The sequence below is a fragment of the Sarcophilus harrisii genome, chromosome 1 (assembly GCF_902635505.1).
Source record: "Sarcophilus harrisii chromosome 1, mSarHar1.11, whole genome shotgun sequence".
NCBI classification, from domain to species: Eukaryota; Metazoa; Chordata; class Mammalia; order Dasyuromorphia; family Dasyuridae; genus Sarcophilus; species Sarcophilus harrisii.
In genome coordinates, this window is record NC_045426.1 from 337,780,818 (window position 1) to 337,798,791 (window position 17,974).

General features: G+C 43.2%; 2 protein-coding genes across 5 annotated transcripts; both read right to left on the reverse strand.

Moving 5' to 3' along the window:
- Positions 1-1,704: 1,704 nt before the first annotated feature.
- LOC105749529 (serine protease 33-like) lies at positions 1,705-5,081 on the reverse strand. The gene is made up of 4 exons (XM_012543132.2): positions 4,846-5,081; positions 4,148-4,431; positions 2,900-3,063; positions 1,705-2,238 (listed from the first exon to the last, which is right to left on the reverse strand). The coding sequence occupies exons 1-4, from the start codon at positions 5,079-5,081 to the stop codon at positions 1,924-1,926; spliced, it is 999 nt and encodes a 332-aa protein (XP_012398586.1). The 3' UTR covers positions 1,705-1,923.
- Positions 5,082-11,067: 5,986 nt separating this feature from the next.
- Positions 11,068-16,197, reverse strand: LOC100916446 (testisin). Of its 4 annotated transcripts, none has more exons than XM_031945658.1 (5): positions 16,059-16,197; positions 15,365-15,536; positions 13,911-14,062; positions 11,777-11,940; positions 11,068-11,611 (listed from the first exon to the last, which is right to left on the reverse strand). In XM_031945658.1, exons 1-5 carry the CDS (start codon positions 16,117-16,119, stop codon positions 11,384-11,386), a joined length of 777 nt encoding a protein of 258 aa, XP_031801518.1. In that variant the 5' UTR covers positions 16,120-16,197; the 3' UTR covers positions 11,068-11,383. The 4 variants fall into 4 exon arrangements, with proteins under 4 accessions (XP_031801518.1, XP_031801519.1, XP_012398640.1 ...); XM_031945659.1 differs by lacking the exon at positions 13,911-14,062 and adding an exon at positions 14,067-14,191; XM_012543186.3 differs by having other exon boundaries at positions 13,911-14,191.
- Between the last annotated feature and the right edge of the window lie 1,777 nt (positions 16,198-17,974).

Genomic DNA, 17,974 nt, shown 5'->3' on the forward strand with positions numbered 1-17,974 from the left:
AAACCCAGAAAGACTACATAAACTGATAAAGTGAACAGAACCAGAAGAATGCTGTACACAGTAATGGCAATATTCCATGAAGAACTCTGAATGACTTAGCTATTAGCAATACAATGGTCCAAAACATCCCAAAATACTAATGGTAAAAGCACACCATCTGCCTCTATAGAAAGAACCAAAACTGTTTGAATACAGACTGAAGCCTGCCATTTTTCACTTTTACTTTTTTCCTTTTATTTGAGCCTTCTTGCACAAAATGACTAATATGGAATGTTTTACATAACTGCACATGTTTAAAACCAGATCTGATTTCTTATCATCTCAGGAGAATGGAGGGAAGGAAGGAAAGGAGGAATAGAATTTGGAACTCAAAACTTTAAATAAAACTGTTAATTAAAAAAAAGACTATGTTACAGTGCAGTTGCTGACCTTCATCAGTAGAGAGAGTTTTCCATACTGTGTAACATTGTAGTTACAAAGCCAGATTTTTTATAAAAGTTTTATTTTTTTAAAATAAATAAACTGTAAGCTTCTGAAAGGAAATAGCTATCTTTTTGTTATTAATCTTCACATTTTCTATATTTATGGTACCACAACCTGTTTTACATAAAGGCAATAAAGGCTTCTAACACTGTTAAATAAAGAAGAATCCCTTGCATGGCCAGGGTGGTGAGATTGGGAGGATATGGTTACTGTGCATTTACCCAACCAGAATCAGATTCAAGTCCCCACCAATTATCATCCTGGGATTTAGTTTCCTCATCTGAAAAATAAGGGAATTGAACTAGATGATGTCTGGTATCTCAACTGTCTTTGAAATCCTCTAAAGGGGTTGAATTGTAAGATATGAAACTGAAATTCCATCCTCTGAAAAAAAATCTAGTTTTCTGACTTTCACATTTATTCATACTTTAACTAAATCTTTGCCTTTATTACAATCTCTGGGACCTTGACCCAGGCTAATCCAGTTCCATATCACCAACAGCTCCACCATATGACTATATATATTCTATGCTACATTGTAATGGTCAAAGTCCCAGAGATGAGGACTTTGACTAACTCAATTAGAACTTCTAATTAAGTACTTATTTAAATCCCTCTAGCCCTATACCCTTTGAATTCTAGGTATCCCATCTTAAATCTTCTCTTTTGTGCTTTTGGGCTTTTTTCTAGCCAACAAGCCTATTTTCTAGCCTGTCCCAACCTACTCCTAGACATAAACTAGTAGCCAAATGCACTTTGGAAAGAGTGGGGAAGAGCATTATTTAAAACTGACCTTTTTGGTAGTGATTCAGAATGAGGGCAAGAAAGGGATAATGAAATAAAAGAAATTAATTGGTCAAGTTAACAGAGCTATAACATGGAATGGAGAATGTCTTTTTAATATGGAAAGCCTGTGATTCTGTAAATTGTAGTCTTCTGATCTTCTATATCTTCTATGCTTGAGACTGTATTTAGATTCTGGTTCCAAAGGTAGTGAGAGGGACTGCAATGTATATGAGGAACACAGAGAACATGGGGAGAATGAGCCCGTCTAGCTGTCCCAACAGTGAGAACAAAGGAGGGAAGCTGTGGGGTGACTGGGGGCCAGAGTTCCCGGGAAAAGTAAAACTTTTATCTTTAACACTCTTCTTTGCAAGTCATGATTAGGGATAGTCCAATAGAGAAGCTATTTTAAAAGAATCCATATTGCCTTGAAAAAGAAATCTTTATTTTAACAGTCAATCTATCATAAATAGACAAGGAAAGAAGTTTGTTGATTACTTCAAAAAACTCAAAGTTTTTCTGACTCTTATCCCCAACTTTTCTTAAATTTAATTGCTTGTTTCTAAGGTACCACCTCCTCAGGTAGGGGATGGGGAAGGTGGTAGTATGGGGTTAGGGAATATCTTCAAATATCATTTTAATTGGAAAAGTAAGGACTTAATCTTTGCCACAATGTTCAGTCTTTCTTTGCTTTGCCATATTTGCCAAGCCTTGACTAAGATTCATGAGAGAGGAAGTAAAGGGACCTAAGAAAATCCAAGCTAGCAGTACTAAGAAGGTGCAAAAGATCCCTGAGGATTGGCGGTCAGCGGTGCTTGAGTTGATGGTTTTTAGGATCCAAGGAGTGTATATGCTGACATTGATGTAGACACCAGGCAGGTTAGTGTAATCATAGCTCAGTTCCCAGATCACAATTCCAGCTAGATGCCAGGTACCATTAATCTGACAGGACAGGGGCCCTCCAGAGTCACCCTGGAAGAAGAAAGAGGGAGTGAGACATAAAGGACATGGGTATAGTATTTTTTTTTTTTTTAAAGCATTCATAGGATTGAACTGAAAGGGAAAGGGACTCAGAATATCTGGTGGTGGTAGGGAAGGCCACAGGGGAGCCCTCTGGGTTCACTTTAGGAATCCTAGTGGGAATTTGGAAAGGTTAAGCAGAATCAAGTTGTTAAATCTAATTGTGATACCTCACCCAAAGCTTTAATTTAAAAAAATAGAATAGACTAAGTTCATAAGAACAAGAAGAAAAGAAGAAAACTAATATTGAAATATGTTTTGGTAAATTCAAGAACTCTAAAATTTGGGCTAAGGACTTATTGTTTGACTAAAAAAAAAATCTGGGAAAATTGGTATATAGTCTGGTAGAAATTAGGTTTAGACCTCATTGCACATCATATATCACAATAAGCTCCAAATGAATGCAAGATCTAGGTATAATATATATACATATATAAAATACCATAAGCAAATATGAGAAACAAGGAAGGGGGAAAAAAAAAAACTTTTAACAACTATGGATAAGGAAAGAGCTCTTGACCAAACTAAAAAGGACCATGAAAGACAAAATAAATGATTTTAATTACATAAAACTGAAAAGTTTCTGTTTTAACAAAATAAACAGACACCTCACCTGGAAGCTATCTTTCTTGCCACTTGAAAAGTTAGCACAGAACATATCATCAAACATCAAGCCCACCTGACTGGGAGTGCTTAATCTCTTATGATAAATGTCGCAAGTCTTTTGATCTATAAGGGATACTTTTGTTTCTTTCAAGCCTCTTTGTCTTTTCAACCCTAAAGATGTGGGAAAAGGAGGGAAAGTCATTGTTGGAATTAGAGACAGAGAGGAACAAATTCAGAGAATAAGAGACAGATGTCCCTGACTCTATGGAGAGTAATCAAAAAATTAAATGACCATCTCTAGCTCTAAATAAGTCGTCTAAACATAAAACACTGTGCAAATCAAGTTTTATAGTTTGTCTGGAGAAGTCCTTTTCTTTTTCAGATTCTGAAATCTTTCAGAATCTTTCCTTTTCAGAACCCTGATTTTCCTGGATCCCAGATGAACCTTCCAGAGCTGGGGCTTTTTTGTTTGACTGTAGAGAAGAATGGCAAGAGAGCTTGTAGTAGCCTCAGAAGCTGCTGAGTCTGGGGGGCTTTGTGGTTGGACGAGGAGGCTCCAGGGAGGAGCTGGGGAGCAGTGACTATCCCTGAGTTAGGAAAATATTCTTAGATTAAAAATGTCCAAGTTTTTTTGAGTGTGTCAAAAGCACAATCTGGTAAAGCCTAAAATCAGATTTTTAAATGCATAAAACAAAATACCAACATTCTTTCACAGCATTATTAATACCTAAGAAGCAAACCTCCACCAGAGTCGGACAAGTCAGCTCTAACATCCTCACTTTTGGGGGTATTATGTTCAGTTCTGTGGGAGATACCCCAATCCAGCAAACTAAGGTTCCTCTCATCACAATCACCCCCTCTCAATATATTTATATATTTTATCTCCTAGTATGTCCACACTTTAGACTTTATCGTCATCCATATCCTTACATCCATACACATCATCCATCCATCATTCTTCCATATATCACCTTCATGATTTTGAACTCTCACATTTCTTTCTAATCACAATCTCCTAACTTTCTATTTTATCCCACCTGTTCTTCCTCTTAAAGTAAGACTTTGTTCTCATGACAACTTTTGTTACCTCTGATCCTCCCTGTTCTCTCCCTTACTCGCTTTAGGACTCTGTATAAAAGCCGTAGAACCCCTCATGGTTTCACTTTCTTAGCTTATTTACTGCAGGTTCAAATGAACTAAGTAGAAATGCAAGGTTTTATTCTTAATAATAACAGTTCCTCTTACTCATTCTCACATTGTTTGTCCAGAGTTTTTCCCCAGCCGGCCAGCCAACATGAGGTCACATTCTGAAAATCTTTCAAGGAGGTTGGAAGGCAGATGGGCTGGACAGTCTTCTTGAAGGATATTGGGGAGCTCATCTTTGCCAGAGCAATATCCCTGGATGGGTTTCTTCTGTAGTAAGGGTATAGGATGATTTTTGAAATCGGTCGCTCATAAAACTGGTTAGCATCCAGCCTATGGGGCCTGATTTTCTTGGATCCCAGATGAACCTTCCAGAGCTGGGGCTTTTTCGTTTGACTGTAGAGAAGAATGGCAAGAGAGCCTCAGAAGCTGCTGAGTCTGGGGGGCTTTGTGGTCGGAGGGGGGAGGCGCCAGGGAGGAGTCGGGGAGCAGTGACTGTCCCTGAGGTTAGAAAATATTCTTAGGGTAACAAAGTCCAAAGAAGTGGCTCGTGGAGGCCTGCTGGACTTTTTAGACCATGTGAGGTTTTGGTTTTATGCTCAGGGATCTCCGGGGTTATGCTGAGTGGGTGACAATTGGTTTATTTGAGACGTGCAGAGTTCCTAAGTACTGGAGGCAGGGTCTGGGGAATGGGGACGCTTGGAACGGCCATCGGGTCCAGAGTCCAGGAAGTTGATGGGGACTCTCCATCTCTCCCTTCTCCCCCAAGGGCTCTTGTTCCCCCTCCCCTTGCCCACCAGGAGCACTCACTTGTGGAAGCAGTGGGCGGCTGTTAGCACCCAGCTTGGTGAGATGAGGGTGGCCCCGCACCAGTACTTGGCCCTGTAGACCAGCTTGGCTTGCCAGGGCCACCTGGTGAGGGATGTGTCCGGGCCCTTAATGGTCTGCTCCGGGGTCTGGGGTCGTCCGCAGACTTTGAGAGGAGGCAAGGAGATTGGTTTAGGCTTTTTGTCCACATTTGGCATCATCTCCACTCCAAGTTTCATGTCTACAGTAATTCCGTTTCTATATCGTTTCTTCCCATAGGCCCCTCTCTCTCCTTAGGCTTGCACACCGGCCCCGTACCTCCCCCAAATAAAAGAGTGACTTACCTTCCTTCATCTCTAACCCTTTAATATCTGAGGGAGAAAATGGAAGAGAATGGATCTCTGGGGAGACTTACGTGGGAATCACACACACTCACACACACAGAGCCTTTCTATAGACTGGCACCCAACATACTTCCTCCCTTTCCTGCCCCCCCCCACTTCTCCTCCCCCCGCAGACCTCCCCACCCCCCTCACTGTAGTCCTGGGCCCCCATTAGCAGGGGGAGCAGGAGGCCTAGGCTGGCCCAGCACATGGTCTTCCAGCTGGGGGCAGGGTGAGGGTGGCAATCAGAACTCCTGCTCCTCCTGCTGGGGGCAGCTTCCCGGGAGCTCCCCAACTGTTTCCTCTTCCTCCTGCTACCGAGAGACTCCCAGGGGGCCAGTGCCCCCTGCCCTCCCGTGCCGAGGAGGAGGTGGTGGGCGCCTGTCCGGCCTCCCCCCACTTCCATCCCTGTGTCTAAACTTGGATGTGGCAAACCAACCCATCCCTCCAGATCTTGGTTTTATTGGGAACTTAATTACCAATGAACACAAACGTTTCAATGTTCAAGAATGAACAAAAGGGAAGACTCATGTGAACTAAAAAACTTAGGTTTTATCCAGTATGCCTATATAAAATATATATTTAAAAATAAACAAATACCTTATTAATGCAATATATCCACTATTCCATATATACATGATAAAATATCATTATCTATGTATTGGATAACAATATATTATAATGAGATATAATTATTATACCTATAATTATAAATTATAAACATATCTATTATAACATGTCATTATAAATAGTTATGTATAACTTTAACATGGTTGTTAAAAATTGCCCTTTCTGTTTCCTCTTCTGGACATCTTTTTATTTTCTTCTGTGTACTTTTAAAAATGTTTGATTGGGGGCACTTACATGGCACAGTGGATAGAGCATGGGACCTGAGTTCAAATGTGACCTCGAACACTTTAATACTTCTAAGCCGTGTGACCCTTTGCTTCAGCAAAACAAAATTAAAACAAAAAAAATTGCTTGTTTAAAAAAAAAAATGTTTGATTGGTCTCCTTTTCTTCCTCTTCCACCTACTCATACATTTTATGGAACTGATGTGTTACATTAACTATAAGTGTAAAATCCTTGTGAGGTCACATGCATAGGAAAAAGGATCCCTTTCCCAGGGTACAATAAAACAAAATGACCTTGAACCTGGGGAAAGTGAGTGGAGCTGGCTAACTGGAGTGGGAGAGATGAGAAATGTACTTGGACTTTGGGACTGTCCCCAGGGAAAGGGGAAGGCCTTAGTCTGGGCCCTTATGAATATAAGAATACTGTAATCATTGATGGAGAAGGGATAGCTGAAGGCTGTCCTTATCTAATCTATGTCTGGGGAGACACTTCTGGGTGCAGACCCATTAGAGAGGAAGGAAAACCTCTGAGAGGGACCATGGTTTGGGCTTCGGCTCAGAGCACTGACCTCCCTTCTTGGAGCAAGTCCCTTCTCTGCTTGCCTCAGTTTCTTTACCTGTAGGATAGGGATAATAATAGCTCCTACCCTCCTGGGTTGTGAGATACTAATGCTTAGGACAAAGTTTGAGCATGAGTGCTATATAAATGTGTTTTTATTATTGCTGTTAGTTTCCTCATCTGTAAAATGATCTGGAGAAGGAAATGGCAAACCAGTCCAGGATCTTTGCCAAGAAAACCCCCAATGAGCTCACGAAAGTTGGGTGTGAAAGAAATAACTGAACAGCAATAATTGGATTAGATCAAGAGTTTTTAGGAGTTGACATGGAGACAGTGACAGCCCGAAATCAGGAAGACCTGAGATCATTTACTAGCTGTGGGATGCTAGATTTGTCATTTCACTTCTGCTTGCCTCAGTTTCCTCATCTGCAAAATGAGAATAATAATAGCACTTATTTCCCAGGGTTGCTGAGAGAATCAGGTGAGGCAATATTTATAAAATGCTTAGCACCATGCCTGGCATGTAGTAGTCATTTAATAAATAATAACTCCTTCTTTGTTATAGTAACACTATTATAAACATTGTTCTGGGAAGGCTTATTCCTCTTCCTTCTCCCTTGTAGTCCTTTGCAGCTTACTCTATGGATTTAAGAACATGATTCTGGGAAGGAGCCCACAAGCTCCCCAATCCCACTTCTCCTCCTTATTCTTTTGGGGTGTTAATCCCTTTCAGGAATTAGCCTGCCAGCTGAGGGTCTGCTTCAGTCCCAAGGGGGTGCTCCCTTTCCATCTGGTCTTTCCTATGCTCTCCCACTCTGTTTCATATTTACCCTCCTTGATGTCTGTCATATCCCTGCATTTTGTCTGTAACCTGTTTCCCAAATAAACCTGCCTTTTACCAAGGAGAATGTGAACTCTTCCCACAACCGAACCCCAGCTTTTGGGCCTGCCATCATTTGGCCACAAATCCCACACTGTAGATCACATCAATGGTTATTAAAACAAGTGCTCCTATTTGCCCATTCTGCTGGGGAATAACTTTGCATCTTAAATCTGAGTTTGAGGCCTATAGATTTCCCTCAACCTGCTCAGACTGTTTATTGGGCTGCTTGAGCTACACCTTGGAGTCACAGGTAAGCGTTGAGTGCCAGGTAAACACCAAAGGTGGATGAGCAACCCTGAAAAGGGCTCAGTGAGCCTTCACAGCAGAAGGGCCAGTCCTCCCTGATACCCTCACACCCCAGGAGGCCAGGTACTATGTCCTGGAGAACTCAGGCTTTCAGGCTATACTTGGAAAGGATGTGAATTGGAGTAGACGAGAAATATCTTTGACAACTTACAGTTTTATGATCTAACAGCTCGGATTAAAGGAAAAAGACACAGACCTGGGTTTGAACTCTAGCTCTGAAACCTGATATCTGGGTTAATCAAGGCTGAGCTCAGTTTTCTTATCTGTGAAATGGATCACCTACCTGACAAGACTGTACCTAAGGGCATGCATGGGTGGTTCCTCTGGCAATCTCTAAATCTAACCCTCACTGCCTTCTCTATTCCCTTTTCTGGCAGGGCCTGCTGTCAGTGGCAGCTGGGCTCTCTAGGTGAACTTGGGGAAGTTCCTTGAAAGATAATGCTATGATGTGTATTTAAGAGTGAGAAAAAGAGAAAAATGTAGAGGGAGAGAAGCATGAGCAGAAGCCCTTTTCAGAGCCAGAGGCAAAGCTGGTACCTCAAAATGTCCCTTGATTTCAAGGGCCTGTTAAGATAGGACTTCTCAGGCTGGGATTATTCTCTCCTTAACTGCATACTTGTAGAGACCCTTTACTCTTGTATGTTATTTTATGATTTAAATTCATCAGTGTGACTTCTCTAATTACTGTGTAACACAGGAACTTTTTTTTTTTTTTTTAAACAGAGGAATATTTACTTTCAAAAATATAGTCACAAATATACAAATTCCCCCAATTTTGGGGAGGCATAATTCTCCTCCTCTCTTTCATCACCTCAGTCTCTGGGGAGGGGAAGAGAATTAGGTTCATAGTTTCTTTGTAGCACAATCCCAGATCCAAGTCCAGTGGATTCATCCCCAATTCCCCTTCAGACTTGAGTCTCAGGTACCCTGATTTCTCAGGGTTAACATATCAGACCGCTGGCTGCACCACCTCACCTGCAAATCCTGGTTCCAAGGTCACCAAGGCTCAGACCATTGGGCCTTTGGGGATCATCTTCATCACTTAAAACTAAGGATAAACTACCTAGGACAGAAATAAACATCACCAGATATCTTACCTTGACTTAGGCAAAAGAGGAGGAGCAAGGAAAGGATGCTTTTGTTCTTTCCCTGTTTTGGTTCATGGCATCTACACTGAATATAGCAGATAAAAGAATACTACCTAAAAAATGGGGGGAAAGAGGGTGAAAGGCTCACTCACCAATATAAAGATGCAGACAACTAATTGAAGGGGGTTACCCCTACCCACGTGGGAGGGGACAAAGAGAGCTTCACCTTAGGCAAACTGGGGATGTTGGAATTGGATGCCCAGGGAAATCCAGGTTACATTTTTTTTTTTTACTGCTTGTTTTATATATGTTTGCTTGCAATCTGTGATTATCTTTATGTACCAAATATTTGGTGGGAGTAGAACTTAACTGGCTAAGATTAAGTTGTTACTAGTTCCAATCTGGAGCAACCAGGAAAAGAGGCTTTTGTTCTGAAGCTTCTAAAAGCCTGATAACCCTGAATGCTAATATCTAATGTGTAAAAGAAAGATATAATTTTAGTCCAATACCCCTCTTGAAGATAGGAGAGTGAAAGAAGTATTGCCTAGCCATCATCATCCTACTTTCCACAAAGAAAATAAATCTTGCTTGGATATGTGGAATAGGTCATTTTAGATTGTATCTACCTAAAAAATTCCGGTTACAATTCAATGGTTGGTTTTTTATTACCTAGTTCAACCTGCTGCCCTGGTAAATAATCCAAAGGGTACCCAAACACCAGTAAAGAATTGAAAGGGCACCAATGTGTAAGATATACACTCCCATTTTCTGACCCCAGAATTGCTTTACTTCCTTGATGAAATTCTCAGCTAAGATTGTCTTTAGCTATACTTATTTGGGAGGTTCTCAGGATCAGTGCCTTTTTTTTTTTTTTTTTTTTATTTAATAGCCTTTAATTTACATGATATATACATGGGTAACTTTACAGCATTAACAATTGCCAAACCTCTTGTTCCAATTTTTCACCTCTTACTCCCCCACCCCTCCCTAAATGGCAGGATGACCAGTAGATGTTAAATATATTAAAATATAAATTAGATACACAATAAGTATACATGACCACAACATTATTTTGCTGTACAAAAAGAATCAGACTCTGAATTATTGTACAATTAGCTTGTGAAGGAAATCAAAAATGCAGGTGCATAAATATAGGGATTGGGAATTCAATGTAATGGTTTTTAGTCGTCTCCCAGAGTTCTTTTTCTGGGCATAGCTAGTTCAGTTCATTACTGCTCCATTAAAAATGATTTGGTTGATCTCGTTGCTGAGGATGGCCTGATCTATCAGGACTGGTCATCATCTAGTATTGTTGTTGAAGTATATAATGATCTCCTGGTCCTGCTCATTTCACTTAGCATCAGTTCGTGTAAGTCTTTCCAGGCCTTTCTGAAATCAGGATCAGTGCCTTTTTAAGACAAGTATTTTTGATTTTCTTTTTGTGCCATGTCACAATCTCTGAAGCTACTGCCAGCCTCAGGAGACAGGTCTTCCCCTCTGTCTGCAAGGACTTACTCTCTTGTTAGGTATTACAAGGGAATCTGTGACTGATTCCAATAGTCAGTGAAAACTTTGATGGATCTCTTAGTTGCTTGGACATTCCCTTTCAAAGAGGAGGAAAAGGGGAAAGAGGAAAAAGTTAGAGGGTGGGGGAGGAAAAGGGAGAGAGGGGAAGAGGGAGAGGAAGAAAGAGCAGAAAGAGATACACATAGATAAAAATAGAGAGGAAGAGAAACATGGAAGGAGAAACAAGGAGGGAGGAAGAGACAGGAAAAAAGAGAGAGAATAAAAAAAGAGACAGAAAGAAAGAGAAGGGGAAGGGGGGAGGGAGAGAGGGAAAGGGTGAATAAGAGAGAGAGGGAATAGGGGAGAGAGAGAGGGAAAGGAGAAAGGGAAGGGAGGGAGGGAAGGAAAAAAGGGAGAGAGAAAGGGGACAGGAAGAGAGTAAGGGACAGAGAGAGGAGGGAAGGGGAGAAGGGGGGGAGGGAAGGAGAAAGAGAGAGAGGGAGGGAGAGAGGGAGTAAGGAAAGAGAAAGACACAGAGAAAGAAAGATAGACAGAGACAGAGACAATCTGTCCAGAGGATAGCTTAAGGTGAACTCTTTATGATTTCCGAGACTTAATCCAAAGAGATAAATGATTGGAAACATTATTATTAGCATGAAAAAATCCAACAACCTTTATTGAAACAGTCAATCCTCATTAAACAGATTGTCCGTTCTTCTGTAGTTCCATTTGCTTGCCAATCTTCCTGATAACATCTCGACTCCCTTCCAATACTTAGAATTCTTTCTCCTTGGGCACAGGGCTGAAAATCTTCAAATACCTTTTAAAGATCTTTTCAGAGAAGCAAGCAAGGTCTTGGCTCAAGTGCCCAGCTCTGGGGAACATGCCCATTCCAGCTTTTAAATCGAATCATGGAGTATTCTTAAACAGTATTCATGAGGAATGGTCTCAGGAAGGTCGGATTAGTACAGCAGAAGATGGAGGAGGAGGAGTTGGAGAGGGAGGACATCAGTTGGAAACTGAGTGGAGCTTTTGGACATAATTACACTTTTGATCCAGTCAGTGTGGAAACTGACATTGGTATAGATACCAGGAAATCTGGGATCACCACAACCTACCCCCCAGCTCACAATTCCTGCTTGGTACCAGATCTCATTGACTTTACATACCAAAGGTCCCCCGGAGTCACCCTGGAAAAATACACATGGAGTCAGTTTGGGAAGAAGGTGGCTAGAACCTTATGGGTTAGGGCTCAGAGGTAAAGGGTGATAGGGGACTCTTGAATCCAAATGAGACACTTGAAGAGGAAGCAAAGAATATCAGTATCCATTATGGGTCCCAGCTGGCTACTTTACCCGACAAGAATCCTTCCTTTCGAGTAAAGATCCAGCACATAGCATGTCATCATATATCACAGGTGTTTCCACAAAAGGCATTCCCATGTGGTAGTATTTTTCACAGGTCTTTTGATCAATGAGGGGTATTTGTATCTCCTGTAAGATCCATGGTCTCCGCAATGCTGGGGATTTAGAAAAGAAAAAAAGGTTATATCTGGTGTCAACAATAAAGAACAATAGCTGAATATAGTAAGTGTAAAGATGGCCTATTCTGGGTCGGTAAAGCTATAAACTGGGAAAAACTAAGGAAAAACCTTAGATTAGATTACTGGAGGCAATTGTGACTAATTCAAAACACTAAACAAACTAACCTTCATTTAGATGTAGGGCTAGGGAAAAAAAAAAAATATATATATATATATATATATATATATATAAAATTTTGTCCCTCCTTTGAACTGTTGCTTCATCAGAATGGCTGTGAATTCACAGCACTTCCAATCAAAGAGTGAAGATAGAGGCTAAAACTCTTAGGCCTTTCACTTGGCCTTTTAGGCTACTTCTGAGGCATGAAATCATTCTTCCAATAAAATCCATTTTCTTACATTCCCATTTAAGTTCTCTTCTGAAATGCTGTTCAATGCAGTTTTTCTCCCATCTGAAATGTCCTTCTCCTTCTCCACCAACTGAAATTCTGTCTATCCTTTGGCCAGATCCATCCACTCACCCCTCCCCAGGAGTCTGTCTTGGCAGCCTTTGCTCACAAGATCTCTTCTTATAGTCCTCCCTCAGGACAACACCCTGGGCAGTTACCATATATTGCTTGCTATTGCTATTTTAAATTTTCACTTGCTTGAGTCTTGGCTCCCCCAGTCAAACTGTGAGCTTCCTAAGATCAAAAACTATCTCTTCCATATTTTTATGATTCCCCTTTTAAACCCTTGCAGTCCCACCCTAGAACCTTGCAAACTATTGGAGATGTAATACAATTAGTGGAATAACAAAATATGTTCCATTTGTACTTAAAGGGCACTGGAAATGTATCCCATTCCCCTTTTTATCCATTTATCAAAAGTTCCCAAATTCCCTTGGATTCTGGAAAAGGAAGGCATTTCCTTCCAGATTCTTTATTTGTATGCAAGCTTAGCTTCAACTGCTACCTACCCTTAATCACTAAATGGGTGTTGCTTCAGTCAAATTGAGACTTGTTGAAGACCTTAAAAAGGCCAAGATCTCTCACTGCATCCAAGGCCATGTCCAGTCGTCCTGGCCACTGGACCCAGATGGCTCTGAAGGAGAAACTGAGGCAGGTGACCTTACACAGCCTCTCTCACTGAAATCATTACTTACATGTCACCTCCCTGACGTCATGGTCCTCTCAGAGAACGACCAACAACCTGAAGAGAAAGAACTGAGCTTTCTCTTGAGTTTGCTGGTAACGCAAAAATTCTCTAGACTGGGCTAATTAATGAAGTAGTATAACTATGAAAATCTGTTCTTCCATTTACTGATGGAGTGTGGGACATTGGGAAGAAGACTGGGATTAGGGTTAAGAAGTCCTTGATTCTAGCTTCAGTATTGACATTTGCTAGCTTTGGAAGCCTGGATGTTATTTAGTTGTTTTCAGTCATATCTGCTTGTTCATGATCCCTTTTGGGGATTTTCTTGGCAGAGACACTGCAGTGATTTACTATTTCCTTCTCCAGCTCATTCTACAACTGAGGAAACTGAGGCAAACAGGGTTAAGTGACTTGACCACAGTCACACAGCTAATAAATATTTGAGATTGGTTTTCAACTTAGGTCTTCCTAACTCAGTTTGCTCATCTGTAAAATTAGCATGATCTTACCGGCTCACCTACCTACTGCAGCTTCTAAAGAGATGAGGTTGCAAAAACCGTAACATGCTGTACAAGTGTGAGGCATTATTACTATTAGGAATGAGAGGAAATGGAATAAATCAAACATATCACCAAAGGGCCAAAGAAAGCAAATCAAAAAGTTGGGTGAATAAGAAATTAAAATCAGGATTTCCTTCACAGAGGTTGGTACAAAGTGGATGGTCTGCCTTGGGAAAGAGATGTTGCCTCTATTGTAGATGGGGGCTAGATGCAATTGTCACCCAGTAAAATCATCTTTGCAACCATCCTCACGTATATCTTCGTTTATTTCTCCCCAGCCTGTTGCCCAGCACATGGTTACATTCTCAAAGAACATCATGGAAGGTGGGATGCAGATGGGCTGGATGGTCTCCTTGAAACGAACTGGTGAATTCAGCTTTGCCAAGGCGATGTCCTTGGGTGGCCTACCAGAGAATTTGGGGTGAAGGATTACTTTTTCCACAGAATAACGTCTGGGACGATTTAAGGGAAATAGTGGTGGTAGGAGAGTAGTTGAGCCTGCAAAAACCGTCCAATGTCTAATTTTTCTTTTCCTAAAGGGGAAAAGGAGGGAGAATAGATATCACGATGGCCCCAGGGCCACTGGATCCTGGGTACATAAACTCCTAGAATTAGCAACTAGAAAGGAATTTAGAAATAAATTAATCTATGTCTCTGATTTTACAAACGAGGGAAGTGAAAATCAGAGAAATTAAGTGATTTCTTTGAGGTATCAGAAGGATCATGGGGTCTTGGAGATAGCTGTAATCACTGATGCAATAGGGATTGCCATATCTATGAATTATGTAAATTCTGGGTTCAGGGACTTTTTTAATGTAAGATGGGCTGCTCTCATGCTTTAGTAGAGCTGAAATTATTTGAGTAGGTCCTCAGTCCAAATTTCTTACCCACATACCTGTCAAAGTGCCTAAAAGTGCACCCCATACACTGGAATACATACTGAATATGGGGTTAGATGTTGAATTTAGATCCAGCTCTGACATTTACTAGCTGTGTAGCTTGGGCAAGTTATTTAACTTTTCAGGCCCTCAGTTTCCTCATTAGTGAAACGAAGGGCTTGGATTAAGGTAATCTGTAAATTCCCTTTCAGCTCAAAATCTGATTTGTGATCTTATGATCCATTTTTTTTTGGGGGGGGAGGAAGGGAGGGCTGAAAGAATTTGTCATCCATTTGGATCCATTCAAGAAGTCTTAATTAAATGCTTAATAGATTCAAAGCTCTGTTTCCTTTATGAGGGTTGGGGGGAGTATGGAAAAACGGAGGGAGGTTCAAGGACCATAACTTTCTGAGCTATCCATTTTGTAGGGAATAGCTGACAGCTAACTGAGAGCAGGGGATTACAGGAATTTGGAATGGGACATTTGTGGGAGGGAAGGTGCAGGAACTGAGGACTCCAAAGACTCTTCTTTCTCTCTTTTTTAGGGCAGTCTTTGTGGTACCACAGCATTTTTAAAAGTATTCCTTATTCCTCGGTTGACTATGTTTCCAAACCTTCAAATCCCTGTTAGATATGAAGTGCAGACTGGGGGAATGGGGGATTAGGGGACAGGGAAAGGCATCAGAGCGAATGGTCTATGGGGACTCCACCCCGCATCCCAGGGACTGGGGTCCTGGCCCTCCCTGTGGCCTGCTCAGTTCTCTCCGTCGTCCCTCGCCCGCCCGCCCCTGCCCATCCACTTCGGCCCTGTCCCGAAGGGAGACTCACTTTTGGAAGCAATGAGCAGCTGTTATCACCCATTCTGAATGGATGAGGCTGCCCCCACATAGGTGGTAGTACTTATACTGTAGGCTGACCTGCCACGGCCACCGGGTTATCCTGCTGGCCTGGCCTCCCGTGATCCGCGCTGACTCCCGGGGCTGCCCACAGGCTTGCAAGACTTGGAAGAGTGACAAGGGGGATGGGGGGGGGGCGGGATTCAGACATCCCAACCGGCCCCCCTCCTTCTCACCAGCCCGCCCGTCCCTCCCCCCACGGCCCGCCCTCGGACCGCCCACGGCCCGCCCTCGGACCGCCCACGGCCCGCCCTCGGACCGCCCCCGGCACGCCCCGGACCCCCACGGCCCGCCCTCGGACCGCCCACGGCCCGCCCTCGGACCGCCCACGGCCCGCCCTCGGACCCCCACGGCCTGCCTCGACCCCCACGGCCCGCCTCGACCTCCCACGGCCCGCCCTCGGACCGCCACGGCCCGCCCTCGGACCCCCCGAGGTACGCCGCACCCTCCCCCCGCCTCCGCCGTCTCATTTGAGGGTTTAGGTCCGGGACTTCCATCTTATCTTTCTTTAATTTCAGTTCCGGGAGCCCTGGGGAGAGTAGGGAGGCACGGGGGCGGGGGAGCGCCGCCTAGGAGAGCCCCCCTTCCTAGTGCCCGCTCTCCCGCGGCCCGGGCCCCTTCCTTACCTGGGTACTCCTGCGCCCCCAGCAGCAGGGGCAGCAGGAGCGTGGGGCTGACCCAGCCCATGGCCTCCTCCCTGAGGCTGAGCCCGCGCGCCGCGCGCCGAGGGCTCCAAGGCCCGCTGCGGCCTCGCCCTCCTGCCTGCTCTGCTGGTGGCTGGGGGCTCCTCCCCCGCGCCCCGCGCCCCCACAAGCAGCCTTTGGACTCTCTCTCGGAGAGGGGGCCGAGGAGGCCCTTGTATTGGGAGATAGCCTCGACAGGCCCACACAGGCCTTCCGGCTCCCGGGGCCGGGCCGGGGACGGGCGAGGGAAGCTGGGAGAGGATGCCCGAGGACCGCCCCTCCCCCCCACCCGGCCTTCTCTCGGCCCCTCTCCGTCCCTGGACGTTGTGCCGGCCGGGAGGCTCCCGGCTCGGGAGGTCACGGGGAAAAGCGGGCCGAGGTCTCTTTCTGAGATCTTTGACGTTGCGGGACGCTGTAAAATGGAGGCGTCCTGACCCTTTAGGGGCAGGGGCAAAGCTTTTCTCAGTCCCCGGGTTACAGCAAGGCCTCGGGTTTTCCCGCCCCGAAAAGGGGCCCACAGAAGTCTGGGCAACTTATCCTGGAGCGGGAACCTAAGAGCGGGAGGGGGGGGTGGGGAAAGAAAGCGGAGGAAGGACTTTCACAAAGAGCATCTTGTTTCCTCTTCACAACAGTCCTGGGAGGTCGGTTCTGGGAGGGGGTGTGTGTGTGTGTGTGTGTATTTAACAGTTTCACAGTTGAGAAAATGGAGGTGAACAGGGTCTAGTACATTCAGCTAGTAAAAGCCTGAGGCTGAATTTGAATGGGGCTTTCAGATTCTAGGCAAAGTCGGCTGGTCAGCTCTGTGCAACTGGGAATAGGCATCATCCTGGAAGGTCTGGAATAGGGTATAGAAAAAAAAGAAAAGGTATTTAAAAACTATGAACTCATTAGCAGTCAACAAAATAATCAGTCACATAATGTGTTAAAACAAGAGGCCAGTTCTTGCTCCAAACTCAATAAGACAGGACCAAAATTAGTCTTTTTGTACTTCTGAGAGTCATCTGTTCTGGAAGTGATGGCCATTCTGGGTTTTTTTTGTTTTGTTTTTTTTTGACCTATCCTGTTTTTTATGATCAAAAGAGTCAAAAAGGACATAAATTATATAGTAAAGAGATAGTTGTATGAGGGGGGAAAATCATAAACTGAGCAAGTGAATTTGGGATTGTAGAAAGAATCAGTAATCAAAGGATCATAGATTTAGCGCTAAAAAGGACCTCAGAGGTCACGAGTTCAGCACCTTTATTTTAATGATGAGGAAGAGAGACTCAGATTGGTCAAGTGATTTGCCCAAATCATTTAATATTTAATACACTTGTATTTATACAGGTAGCCGATATCAAAGTTAAATTTTGAACCCAGATCCTCAGATTTCAAATCCTGAATGTTGGAAGCCCAAAGATAATGATTTGAGTTCATGACCATATCACATTACAGGTGAATTTTTCCTAAATTGGAATGCTTTTCCTTAAAATTGAGATGTTTTCCTCAGATTTTTTTGGTCTGGAAGACTAGGACCTGAATCAGTGACTTAGTCTTCTAGTCCTGGAGCATCAACCTGTGAGGAACTGGGAGGTTTGGTAGAATTCCCATTGTCCTGCTGCATGTTTTTCAGATTTAAATTTCTATTCATCCTTGCCTCCTCATGAGTAATTCTGCATATCTAGTCTATTACCAATTCTTGTTGCTTCTACTTCTACAATCTTTGGTTGATGTCCCTTCTCTCTATTCACATAGCTGCCACCCTTGTTCAAGACTTAGTTGCATTTTATCTGGACTTTTTCTTTTTTTTTTTTTTTTTTAATTAAAGCTTTTTTTTTCTTCAAAACATATATATAGATAATTTTCAACATTCACCCTGC